The 14,445-nt window shown below is 39.5% G+C and overlaps 1 protein-coding gene across 1 annotated transcript; it reads left to right on the top strand.

Annotated features, from left to right (window-relative positions):
- The first annotated feature begins 12,115 nt into the window (after window positions 1-12,115).
- LOC4325127 (peroxidase 9) lies at window positions 12,116-14,350 on the top strand. The gene is made up of 4 exons (XM_015777613.3): window positions 12,116-12,603; window positions 12,732-12,923; window positions 13,173-13,338; window positions 13,709-14,350. Exons 1-4 carry the CDS (start codon window positions 12,340-12,342, stop codon window positions 14,128-14,130), a joined length of 1,044 nt encoding a protein of 347 aa, XP_015633099.1. The 5' UTR covers window positions 12,116-12,339; the 3' UTR covers window positions 14,131-14,350.
- Window positions 14,351-14,445: the final 95 nt, after the last annotated feature.

Raw genomic sequence — 14,445 nt, 5'->3', positions numbered from 1 at the left:
GCACCTGTGGGGGGGTGCATGTAGGAAGGGTGGTTTGGAGCAGAGGACAGTGAGATGAGACGCGGCAGGGCAGCTTGGGTTGTTAGGGTGATGCGTATAAAATAAGTCAGCTAGCTACGCATTGTGCTCAACTGCTTCAGTAATTCCATCAATTATCAGCTAATAGTAACTCCAACTTGCTTGCAAGGCTTTTCGGTCGTCTTATTGTTTTGTTTGGGGCTTTAATTTTAGCAAAGTCATTTGAAGATTTAATGCTTGTCATTGTCAACAAGTGTAGATGGAGTGATAAGTGATAATCTCTCAAAAATGAAGCTCAATATTGCTTAGCAGTTGGAGAGAGGATAAAATGGTCTGATGAAACAGAAAATGCTACTTAAAAATAAGCATTCCAATTAAATATTCATATAACTGCTTGTACTATGAAAAACTAGAAGGCAGCATAATCTGCCCCTGTACACTACACATTATCTTTCTACTCATTATCGAAACCTTTGATGGATTATATAATATTATATTATACCCTCCTGTATCAGAACGTTAGAGATGTTGTTTTAAATTACCATAATGAGGCAATGCATATGCACAAAGATATATCAGTCGTTCCTCTCACTTTAACCTTTTTGCCTCATAGTAGGCCCACACCTGACAGGTTGTACTAGTATGTATATATATATATATATATATATATATATATATATATATATATATATATATATATATATATATATATATTCCCTGGACCATATCCAAAATTTAACCTCACAAAACACATGATAATTTGCACATCATGTGTGAAATCAAACTGACAAAGCACAAAAGCGTAGACAAAAGTAAGGTTTTGCTTCCGTTTTAATCCTACTACTTTGGTTATACACAAGTGTCACTACAGATCATACGGCTTTGTTTAATGCAATACCTTATGTATGCTGGACTATTCACATGAATGTTTTCTATTGTTGGTGGTCATCAAACTTGGATTCGTATCCCTGTCTTTGGGGATCAAAAGTATGATGCTACATTGCCGTATATTTATTACTACAAACGTTATATCACAGTATAATCTCTAAGGTTTCTTCATATATTCTGTTGTCCTTGTAGATACCACCAAACTAAGTTACCTTTTCTATGTTATTGCAGCGATCAAACTGGCATTTTTGATGGCTCATTTAAAGTATGATGCTACATTCCGTATACTTATTAGTAGAAACGTTATATCAAAGGATAATATCCAACATTTTTCATATGCTGTTGTCCTTGTATAATTGTACTGCCAAACTAAGTTACCTTTTGTATGTTGTTGCAGCGATCAAATCAACTGGGAGTTCTGATGGCTCATCAATGGTCGGAGAGAGGATGTGTAGTACCATGGTGCATTTTGTTGTACAACACAGGTGCTGATATCCTAGCTAACACATGCATGGAGATGGGGGATCGGTCGATCAGGTCAAACGAGATGTGCCATGTACCAACTCTCAACACACGGTGCGTGATGATGATTCGGCGTTAGGTGTCTTGCATGGCCTACATTCTTGTCACAAAGCAGGTTCTTCAACTGTTCCAAGGCTTTGTCACCGGCAGCCTTGTTCTTCTGTGAAGCACATATCAGTGGCCGTTTCTTGAAGGAAGCAGCATGGCGGTTGTTACAGTCACAGGCTCACAGAGACAGTCACAGGTATGCATGCTACGTGTATAGCTCTAGAACCCTTGTTCTGATGTAGATCTGCAAATGTAGTGCAGAAAAAGGCTCTTTTTTAAAGAACATTATTACTATGTGATTTTATATCATAAGTACCTGACTCAATGAACACAAGATGAATAAATCAAGACATAAATCGATCTAGGAGCTTTCATCTTAATACGGCCGTCCCAAAAAAAACTTCATATTTGCCATGACGAGGAAAGTTTGTAGCTAAAAATGATATATTTTTGGAAGGGTGTAGTACTACTGAATCTGAATGGTGATCTACATTAACCTCTCTCTCTTCATTTTGCGTATGGTAGTTTTTGTGTTGATTATTTATCTCTTAAGCCTGAACACAATATATATTTTGTTTTGATGGGATCAATGCCTTTAGGTTTCATGTTTGTTTGTATCATACCTATTATTTTGGTCCCAGTAATTATTGTTGTAATGTACTCACAACTCATGTGGTAGGGCATTACCATGGCAAGTACACACGCCACATGCCTCAAAGGAGGCTACAGATTTGGCATCCCTACTGCCAAAACCTTAGAGGAGACAAAAGTGAGATGAGCAAGAGTACCTGCTCATTTGACTTCTGTTGTGTTGTAAGGCTAATGATACTTTTATTGTATCCTATTCCTCTCCTTCCTACAGAGTTATAACTTAGTATATAGTTTTAAGATCTTTGCAATGTATTAGTCATGCTTACTGTGCAAGAGAAGACCAAAGTTTGAATAGGTCCTACACATTTCTTAGAAGCTAACCAACACAAGTTTTTCAAACTGGATTGAAGATAATTTGACATTGGTTTCTTATGCTAACCTGTTCCGATGTATACAGGACTTGAACACTAATAAATGATTTGGTTAGAGGGTTGCTTAATGTATTTTTCTGATTATACTTTTACCAAACCCCGTCCCCATCTGCTTGTAAGCAAGCTTAAGTTAAGGAAAAAAGAAAAGATATAGTTAGTATCCAAAGCCCTATAAATTACTCATGTTTTCCCCAATACTAGCATACATGACATTTTGGCAACTTGTATTATGAAACAAAGCAAGTATTTAACAAGGTCCCTTGGAATGGAAGCCTAAAAAATGTTATACTAAGAATGTCTAAGGTCTTAGTAATGATAGGGGATTAGGAGGTTGATCACAGATTAAGGCAAGTTGATCACTGCTTTGTTGACTGTTAAGACTAGCCCTTGGCTTCCAAGGAATTCAATGGCTAAACAGTTTTTTTTTTTTTTGAAAGTTAGGCAGGAGAAATTGGTTTTTATTTTTAGTTAGCTGCCTTATTTTGCAAGTGCTGTGTGTGTTGCTGGCGAAGGGAGCTATTGTGCATGTCTTTTCCACGTTTCTTCTGGAAAATATTTAGCACTTTTACGCAATCTGAAGCGTGCGTGCGAATGAATATTAATTTGACACTGGCTGCAAGCCTGCCATGCCACGTTAATACGTTATACGCTGCAAAAGAAAAGGTAGAAAAATCTGTGGCTAATAGAAGGGTAATTAAGTTAACCTCATTACAGTGTAGAAACATTATGGTTAATTGTCTGCAGCTTACTATTGCGATAGCAGAAACAGAAGCCTTGGACAGATCGAATTAACCTCTGTATCACAAAGATAATTTTGCAAACTGATTCTCGGGTTTACCTAGGTCATCAAATGATCCAAAAACACGTGCAATTTCGTCAAAACAGCTCTATGCTTTAATTTGAAAGTTGAAACATGAGTGCCTTAGCTTGATAATTTGGTGCATGGATGTAAATATGTTTTTATGCAGAATATCCTAAGTTAGAAGATATATATAGCTGGCACAAATTTGATTATCCAAAAAAAAATGTCAATATACACGTATAGTGATGAGTGAAATTATTTTTTACAGAAACAGATTTCAGGTGATAATTAACATATTCAATGTTATCATACTACTATTATACTAGCACTCTAACAGGATCCATTAACAGTGAACATATAATACAATTGTACGTACCTACTCGCAAGTCGCATGGCATGTATATCGACCAAAAGAGTCAAAGACGACGCGTGGGTAGATTCGATTCCATGTTTGGTTATGTCCTTGCTAGAGTATATTAAAAACATCCCCCCTAATTTCTTTTTTAACTAACCAACTTCAAATAAAAAAACAAAATAAATACACCCTCCGTAAAAAAAAGGACAACTTCTAGAGATAAATCTAGATAAATGATTTTACAGTTCATCCTCGGAACTCAGAAGTTGGTTTTTCATAAGACATAGACCCTGTTTGGATCCGGAGCCCTTCGGAATCTTGCTATTTAGAAGTATTAAACGTAGATTATTGGCAAAACACATTCCATAACCCCTAGGTTATTTTGCGTGATGAATCTAATCATGGATTAATATACATCATTAGATTCGTCTCGCAAAATAGCCTAGGGGTTATGGAATCGGTTTTGTCGGTAATCTACGTTTAATACTTCTAAATATCAAGATTTCGGATGGCTATTTAATAGTTCAGAGGATCCAAACAAGACCATAACCATAGTAGCATATATCAAAGCTCAATAACCGAAAGAAATGTAATACTACGAACGTACAGTACCCCTTTTATTTTTTATTTCTTAACACACACACACACAACGACACTCTCTCAATCATCAAAATTAGGCAATATGTGTTATGATTACACAGTGTGTTGGTTTATATACTAATACTAGCATTAATTTATCTAAGTTCACTATATATGGGACTAATCCCACCAATACCAAAAAGTTTCTACTAAAGGGTCGAGATATTGCATACATTTTTTTTCTTTTGAAAATGTTCTTATAGCTCAATCATATTTGAATATTCAAGTATAGGGGTGACATGCATGCACAATTAAAAAATAAAAAGAAAACAAAATGAACTTTCTCCAATATATTGCTCAATCATTTTTTTCCCATTTTTGCAACAACTAACTAACCACTCTGACACACTCATTTTATCCATGTCACATCAATTTGTTAAAACTTACAACTCGATTCTCGAGAAAGGAAAGATGTGGCAGACATGCATTGAGCCATGGGAAAGCATGTGGATAGTACATTTGTGTTCTTATCATCCCCTACATTAATTAAGCAAACTAAATCACATCTAGCTATCCATTTTATAATATGGTGTAAAAGTAGTCCATAAGCAATAGAATATTTCATTCAGCCACCTATTACCATTGTGCAACTAGTTCATATAGAAAAAATAGCAAAAGATACCATATGCATATGGACTACCCATATGAAATAAATTATATTATCTATCTCTACTCCTCTCTCTTCTACTAATAATACCTTTTATCTATACATTGTGGACATTACCATAGGGATAAACTATTTATGTGGGTCCCATCTATATGGATCACTTTGCCATATATATTAGTGATGCTCTAATACTGGAGTACATAGATAACCATAGTGCCCCATAACCCTATTGCCCTAAATTCCCATGATGTATCATGCATGGGAGAAATCCAAATTAAGTGCATAATCATGAATCATGATAAGTACAAGATCAAAGGTGGTAGTGCTAGCTAGCTAGTACAAATGACCAGTAGTAGGGGTACTAGTGTACCAAATTAGAAGTACATAATTGTGCAAGATCAAGTATAAGTGGCCAAAGTACAAGTGTACCAACTACAGGGCCCCACTCCAACTAACAAGCTCGTCTGCTTCCATCTGGCTGTACGGCCTTTTTCACCTGCTCTGCATCCAGCCGGCAACTAAACACAGCATCAGACCGGCCATGGAATCTCTAGAGATAACAGCTTGACTCAAATTTGATTTTGATTAGTATAGGTGTCAATTATATGGGACCTGACTGGCTGATGGAGTGATTGACTCTCTCTCAAAATAAAGAAAGAAAGAATGAGAAATGCATGGAGACATAGCTAATTAGCTATACCAGCTACTAACTTTGTGATCATCTGCACATATGTGTTGTTCAGCTAGCTTAACTATAGCTCTTTTTAGGTCAAAGCCTCATAATCTCCAGTGGCTTGCTGTCGGTTGTATCAAACCCAACCAAATTATATCTTTTTTTGTTGTCGATATATCTTCCCGCGACGACCTCTCTTTTCTTTGTAAAAAAGCTGCAGTTTCGTGGTAAAGTTTTGGGTTAGTTAATTAGCTTGTGCTAATCCAAAGCTCAAGACCGTTAAACGGTAGCCGTTTAGAGGAAAACTGACTGCATTGGATATATAACTACTAGAGTACTCTGCTTCTGACATGATCTAGCTAGATGGAGTACTAGCTCACGAGAAAAGTTTTACAAGTGCTTAATTTTGTTAATTAATTATTTAGTGCTGCATGCGATTAATAGTATAGCCTACCTACAGCCACGTAAGAGCAAGTTTATTAATAGTATAGCCGATAACCTACTCCAAATCATCTATAGTCAATTTAATAGACAATTCATACAATAATTACATATAAACATATATTACGTACACTATTAATATATAGTCCTACCTATTATACACATATTTTGTCTTAGAGTCCGTGCTGCAGCTGTCATCAGATATGTGTCTCGCTGCTACTCTCTCTTATTTTATCTCCTCGACATGTGTTTAATTAAATTGGCTTATAGTTTGCTATAGGATATGCTCTAATGGCGATCATATGCACATAGTAATCATTTTGTGCTATTGTGTTACACAAACTACTGTAATTAACTAAGGCGTTTACCTAGCTAATTAAGCTAGCTAGTAGAGATCTATCAGAGCTAGTCAACTTTCCGAGAGGGGTGAGGTCAACAAACGATTAACGGAACCATCCATGCTTAGATCACCTATCCAACTAACATTCATTCCACTAGTACTACCATGTGACTATGACCTCGATCGATATATCGATAGATCGATCATCAATCAAGTGATGATGGCAACGGTTGAAGTTGCGAACCCTTCAATTTCTCTTCTTCTTTAATTTGACAGCGATAGCACATCTGATCATCTATCGATCGATCGCATGTTGATCTGATCAACTACTCGCCAATGCAATGCATCAGATCTGATCAACTTCTCCTCGTACGTGCATGCACGTTGTTAGTTGCCATAGCTAGCTAACTAACTGAGTTAACTGCCAAATTGAGATGACTAAATAGTGGCTATATCAAGCTAAGTCACAAGTTTTCCTGAATAAGCAGATTAATAGATTACAGACAAATCGTAAGTCCACGTCTATTAAAAATCGACTCATATTTTTGTATACAGCTCCTTAAAAGACTCGCATGCGAAAATCTATTTTGACAGACGACCCTCTTAGCGAGTCGTATATACAAATAGAGTCATTTTTCCAAACGGGCCTCTTAAATGGCTGCACGGAAAAATATATTTTCGCAGACGGGCTTCTTAAGGGTCCGCCCAGAAATCTGAGTTACCTCATCTTTCCCTCTTTAGCACTTCAAATTTTTTCAAGTCATCCCCTCCTCTCTCTCTGTCCTTATTACCTCCTCCTTATCTCCTCTCCTCTCTCTCCTCCTCATACTCCTATCTCTCTTTCTCTCTCTCTCCCGGGCGTGCGGCAGCGGGCGCTTCACGCGTTGAAGGCGGCGAGGGGCGACGGTGGCCCTCCCTCGCCTATATCTGGTGGTGGCGAGCAAGCGGTGGTGGATCTGGCGTGGGGCGGCGGGAGTCAAAGGTGGTGAGGGGCGCGCGGCAGTCGGCCGGTGGGCACGTGGTGGCAGGCGAGTGGTGAGGGCCGTCCCACGCGTAGATCCAGTGGCGGCGGCCGTCCCCCGCCCGGATCGGGCGGTGGCAGGAGGAGCATGGCAGCGGTGGGAGGAAGAGCACGGCAGTGGTGGAGGAGGAGCACGGCGACGACAGCAATGGAAGAGCCCAGCAGTGGTGGGAGGAGCACGACGGTGGCGGAAAGAGCACGACGGAGGCGGCGGGAGGAGCCCGGCAGCGGTGGACGGACGTGCCCTCCCGGATCCGGCGGCGGGTGCGCGGCGAGCGGCCGACGGGTGCGGGTTTTTTTTTGGATTTTTGTTTTCGCGTGTGGACAACATAAGCACCCGCGCGTGAAAATTTGATTTTTGTGTGCGGGCGCGCCACCCTTGTGAAAAAATTGGATTTTCGTAGACCCTTCCGGACAGACAGACCGGAGGTCTGCACACAAAAATCACTTTTGGGCCATCTGGAAATATTGTTTTTTACTAGTGAATGATGGATGCATGCATGCACACTGCCCACTCTATGATACCCATTTAATTATCATATAAATTTTTTAAGGTCTTTCAAAATTAATCATCATCTATTATAATGTTTATTTGTTTATCTGCGTAGAAGTGAATGACATCGTTATACATATGTTCGTTTATCTGTGCATGAGTAAATGACATCGTTGCATGTCTCCCATGTATGCAATTGCACTTTTGCATATCCACATGTACATGTATCATGTATGCCTAACACAGCATGTTGATCGATGAGAATTAGTTTTGGAAAGAAGAAGGGTTTCTTGCATAGATCTTGGAGTTATTTGCAAATGTGACAATTAAATGGGCATGGAGGAAGTAGCTAAGGGCCACCGCAATAAAAGAAAGTAGCCATGATTTCCATATCCACATTATGAATCAGTACTGGATACTATTTTTTTCTAATGCAAACACTATTGATTCATATTCAAATTTAATGCTACTCCTTTCTCATTATGTCTTGATGTTGTGGAGAATTATTCTATGTGATAACTCATTTAATATTCTGCCAACATTGTTCTAGTCATTTTATCTTGAACAGTGATGAATCCAGACTTAACAAACTAGAAAAAATTAAGCTACAAGCTCATCTTCCCATCTTTGTAAGGGAAGCTTGTATGATCCTCGTGTCAGTAGTAGAGGCCAGCTTGAGCCCTCTTATATCCACCCCTGATCGTGAATGCATGTCCTAATTATCACTTAATTGGACATGCACGTAACGTGCTTACGTGTAGCATATGCTTGCAGCTAGCGGCAGCAGTGTGTGGGCCTAACTAGTATACTGTTGTGTCGAAAGTTTGAGTGCATTGGAGCATATATAATAGCAGGCTATAAGCTAGCTATAAATATATTTTAAAGAGATAAAAGAAGAGAGAGAAGAGCAGCGGGCTGTAGATATGTAGCCAGCTGCAGCACGGGTTTCAAGACGTAATGTGTGTATGATAGATGGGACAAGATATTAATAGTGTAGTAAGCAACTATTGTATGAATTGGTCATTATATTGACTATAAATAATTTGGAGTGGTAGTTGGCTATAGTATTAAACTTTCTCTTATGTTTCTCTATATAGTATTTTTCTCACGTCAAGTCCTACATTTGAATTGATTGCGCCGACTGGTCGGCCAAGAACCACTTGCCGGCCGGCCGGCATGCAGCCGTAGCCATATTTTCCGACGCGCCATTAATCACTACCTAAAGCTGGTAAAAAAATCTCCAAATTTTATAAAGCGCCGCCTGCAAATTAAGAGATGATGCATATATAAAGAAAATAACAATAATAACATATTAACGATAATTTTTATTAATTAAAATTTTATAACAACGCACGAACAATAGGCTAATTTTATGGAAAGCACAAGGGAGTACTGAACTACAGTTTCTCTTTTGTCTACACACAATTAATACATGTAAGCATATTTCTGATTGATACGAGGTAACATACTCACATATCTAGAGACGGATCCAGCGTGGGTGTTGGATACTCAAGTCCCCCTACCCCGTTGGATCACCATTGAGAGAAGGAGATAAGAGAGACTAGAGAGGGAAGAAGAGGGAGAAAATTAAGGAAGAGTATGAGAGAGCTTGAGGAGAAAGGACATAAGTCCTTTCTACTAGAATTCTATATCCGCCCCTGCATAAACCCAATAAACCATTGGTCTTATCTTTTCGCTTATACTTATGTTTATCAGTCAAAATTTAAATTTTCAACCTTAAATTTGAAGTTAATTTTAGGATTTTTTATCGAAGTTTATTTTTCAGCCTTTGCTTTTAGATCGCTAACAACACGCATATAAAAGTTTTATTTACAAACTACTTTTCGTTTGTAAATATGCTGTAATAAGCGAAACGATGGGGCTGCACGCTTATGAACACGTGATTACTCTGCTTCACCCCGGCCGGGCAGATAACCGGTCGTGTTATGCATGATCTCCATAAGATTGGAAGGCCGGGCATTTGCGTGCTAAGACAGCAACGAAACTCGCACATGATCATGTACGTGCGCAGCTATTTCTAATTTGTCTCCAGAAGCTGGCTAGTTAATTACTAGTTTATTAAGTAGGTTAATTCATCGATTAATTATTAGGCCGTGCAATTGGGAATCGTCATTCATCGCGTCACTGTACGAGACAGCGAGTGACCATACCTGTGGGGTTCCAAAATGGTTGCATTCCAAGGCTCGCCAATGCACTGAATTGCACTCTAAGCTTAGGTCTGAAAAATTCTGAAACCCGGACAGAGCAACATGTTGCATTTGGCCGAAAGTTAAAGTTCAGGGATTCAGAGTATATTTTGTTTATAGTTCATTGATCCAACTACCCAGGCGTCCGAAACAGATTAACAGTGGTAACTGTTCATTGATGCATATTCAGCACCGACCAGGTGATGGCTACTGTTAACAGACACAGTCTCGCACAGTTCAGACAGCGAGATCTGTCTATAGCTCCTGTATTGCCATATGAGAGTTTACTGTATTATACTCCCTCCGTTCCTTAAAAACTTGTCAGTTGTCACCATGCACTATTCACATTTTAACTTGCCACTCGTCTTTTTTTTTCCCAAAGAAAAGATACCGTGTTATCAAAGTATGTGTAGGATTCTAACTTATATAAGAATTAATCTTTCGTTCATCGTAATTTAACCATTTAGGAGGTGTTAACGGTTAAGTGGAATAGTAATAGTCAAAGACAAGAATTTAGAAACGGAGGTAGTAGTATTCAACCCTTGAAAATACTGGATTTGAATAGTTTTACAGTGGTCTCTAGTCTCTACCACTGAATACTGATCAGCACAACTGCAAGTCTGAACTTACTTTCCTTGTGGTTATAGGAATTTTATCGTCCAGCACACCCCTGAGGTACCGCGCGGTACCAACAAGGTACAAAATTTGCGCCGTTGATTTGCACAGATCTAACGGTTAGGAATTCACGGTACCACGCGGTACCATTTGCATCCTTTGCGCAGTACCACCTGAAAACGTTTGGTGCAAGAGCACTGATGTCTTTTCACAATATCTGGATCGATGAGTGCTGGAGTGAAGGGGTAACCCTAGCAATTAGTCCTAATTGAGCCGCCGCATCGCAAGGGCTTCTCCGCCGGCGATGTACACCGCTTAAGGGGAATGGTGGCTGCTTCAGCGACTCAGACGACGGCAACTGCTACGGCCGCAGTTGCTTCCGGCAATGTGATTTGGGGCGGCAGATGCTTCCGGCGGCGATGTGATTTGGGGCGGCAGATGCTTCCGGTGGCGATGTGATTTGGGGCGGCAGATGCTTCCGGCGGCGATGTGATTTCGGGCGGCGACGTCGGCGAGATTTGGGGCGCGATTTAGAAGGTGGACATTTGTTCGGCGGCTAGGGTTTATGATGTCTGGTCAGCGGGTCTCACGTCTGATTCGGGAGAGAAGTCGCGCAAAATCAAAGGATGGAGCGGTGCCTTGCTTCTTTGCCTGTTCCTATCCTACCCCCGTAAAATCAACGGCTGGATGGGTTTTGGTACCACGCTGTACATGTACCATGCGGTACAAAATGCAGGACGGGAGCAGTGCTCTTGTGGTTAACATGGGCTTTAAAGTGCAAGACTTTAACTTGCATTGTTTGTATAAGGTCAAGGATCTTTCAAAGGAAATATATGTTACATTTCTGAATAATTACATTTGTTGGATAACTAATGTGTTATGTGTCGAAATTCTCACTAAATTTGGTCAGTGTATATATTAGGGTCTCGTGAGATTTTAAACTTTTTGCTCTGTCATGCATGCATAAATATACACGAAATGAAACAGTTAAAAATTCCTAGTTACCAAAGCTGTCCTAATACACTACTTAGTACTAAAGTGTAGATGTGCTTTCTTCTCAAGCTCTCTCAGTTGTGTTACAAGGATCGATGTATTTGGAGTAGCTACAGCTAATTCCAACATTTTCGATTTATATTACCAGGGATTATTTTAGAGAAGTAGGTTGAACAAATGCCAACACTTTCTGTTCCCAACATGTATTATTAGAACACCAAAAATGCAAAACCATAGCAGTGAAAACCTCAATTATGTGTAGTGCCTTACACAAGAAAGACATATATATAGCCCGATTATAAAATTCTCATTGTTCTTGAAGTGGAACCAATAATAAGAGACCAAAAGGGTTTAGGCAGGTCAGTTTAGCATGGCAAGGCATTATGAGACATCAGATAGTGGTAACTGATACACAAGACAAAAGCAGCCTCTAAATCAAGCAGTAGAGAATATCAGGTACACCCAAAGCAACTCCATGCATGTTCCTTTTTCTTACCACAACTTAGCTAGTGGAGTGGATGAAATGGAATGTTGCAGCTGAAACAACATGAGTTCTATAACATTTTGAGAGTTCTTGAGTTCTATAAATACGAAGTGAAATTGCGAGAACTAATCAAACCACAGATTCACAGCATCTCACTCTCCAGAAGCTATCATGGCTTCATCCAAGACTGTTCTTTCTGCAATTTTCACTGCTTCTCTGTGCTTCACTGTAGCTCTTGCTTTCCCTGCTCACCATGAGGATCTTCACCCAGTTGTGCAGAGCCCACCAAAGCCAGTTCTTTCTCCAGATTACTATAAGGCTACATGCCCACAAGCTGATGAGATTGTGGTCTCTGTCCTAAAGAAGGCTATTGCCAAGGAGCAGAGGATTGCTGCTTCTCTTCTCAGGCTCCTGTTCCATGACTGCTTTGTTCAGGTTAGCACATTTTCAAGTGTCCTCCTTGTTCTAAAAGAACACAAAATTTCTAGAAGGAAACACAATTTTCAGTGTTCACTCATTGATATAAATGAGAAGTGGTTTTGATCGTCTCGATGAAATTTCAGGGATGCGACGCGTCGGTTTTGTTGGATGACAGTGAAGAATTCGTGAGCGAGAAAAAGGCTATTCCTAACAAAAATTCTATTAGAGGATTTGAAGTTATAGACGAGATCAAGGCTGCACTTGAAGAAGCTTGTCCACACACAGTCTCTTGTGCTGACACCATTGCCCTAGCTGCGAGAGGTTCAACAGTTCTGGTAAACATCTCTGCTCTTAAAATTAAAAAAAAAAACTTCATTCATCTGTTTAAAATATAGACTTCATTCTTTTTCAAGAGAACACAATAAGAGAATTTCTGAAAGCAACTACAATACTTTGGTTCATCTTGTTTGGATGTAGATGTATATATAACACTGGCATTTCAAGTAAAAATAATGTTTCTAACCTCAGTTTAAAATTATCTACCACAAGCATGATGAAATTTAATGGTTTTTATCTCATGACAGAGCGGTGGCCCATACTGGGAACTTCCACTAGGAAGGAAGGATTCAAAGGCAGCATATATGAAATTAGCAAACAAGAACCTTCCTCCACCAAATGCGACACTGCATCGTCTTGTGAAATTCTTTGAAAGGCAAGGACTGGATAAGGTGGACCTTGTGGCACTGTCAGGTATTGAATTAATTCCACCTCTTCAGTGTTGAAACTAGATTTTTTTTGAGGTAATGTAGTAAAAAAAAATCCGGCGGAATAAAATAGATTTGTTTGTACATGTTCTCCACATCAGTTTCTTGTCACATGTTTAATCTTTCAAAGTACTGCAAGAACCTAGAAAAGATGAGAAAAACACTGAAACAAAGCATAACTAGCAATGAAATTTGCCAGAAAATTAAGTGAACAACAAATATAAGGATAGTGTAGCTCTAGTCATACTGGGATAATTAAAATGCTAATCCAAACCATCCTCCTGCATTAACATAATTGAAACAACTAATAATATTTTTCTCACCAAACAAATACATACATTTTTCTGCATTGACAGGAAGCCACACCATTGGAATGGCCAGATGTGTGAGCTTCAAGCAGAGGCTCTACAACCAGCACAGAGACAACCAGCCTGACAAAACGCTAGAGAGAATGTTCTACTCCACACTGGCCTCAACATGCCCACGCAACGGCGGTGACAACAACTTACGCCCACTGGAGTTTGCTACCCCTTCGAAATTCGACAACACCTATTACAAGCTGCTGATCGAGGGAAGAGGGCTCCTCAATTCAGATGAAGTTCTGTGGACAGGACGAGACCCGCAGATCGCGGGTCTCGTCAGAAGCTATGCAGAAAACGAACCGCTGTTCTTCGAGCACTACGTGAACTCGATAACCAAGATGGGGAACATCAATCCCCTCACTGGTTACGACGGAGAAATCCGCAAGAACTGCCGTGTGGTTAACAAGAAGATCTAGCATATGAAAGCGGGTTCGGTTTAATTTGCATCAATATATTTCCTTTGCTTTTGGTCACCGTTGTAATTTAGAGATTGTTTTCCAGTTTGGATGTCACCACGCAAGTGTGGTGGCATGAGGTGTAATTGCAGTCTGCAAGCCCTGTCTGCTTTTCTTTTTCAAAATTAATCCTGTTTCTTTTTTGTACTCAATGTAATTCCAGTCCTTTCGATGAATGTTATCACATCGTCTCTTAAAAGTCAAAAGTCACCAATTTGTTTTGCCACGCACCTGTTCTTATTTCTTTAGCCACACCAACGTTTGATTTTTGAAATT

The sequence above is a fragment of the Oryza sativa genome, chromosome 1, assembly GCF_034140825.1.
Source record: "Oryza sativa Japonica Group chromosome 1, ASM3414082v1".
In the NCBI taxonomy this organism is placed as follows: Eukaryota; Viridiplantae; Streptophyta; class Magnoliopsida; order Poales; family Poaceae; genus Oryza; species Oryza sativa.
The sequence above is the reverse complement of the archived record's forward strand: the minus strand, read 5'-3'. Positions and strand labels throughout refer to the sequence as shown.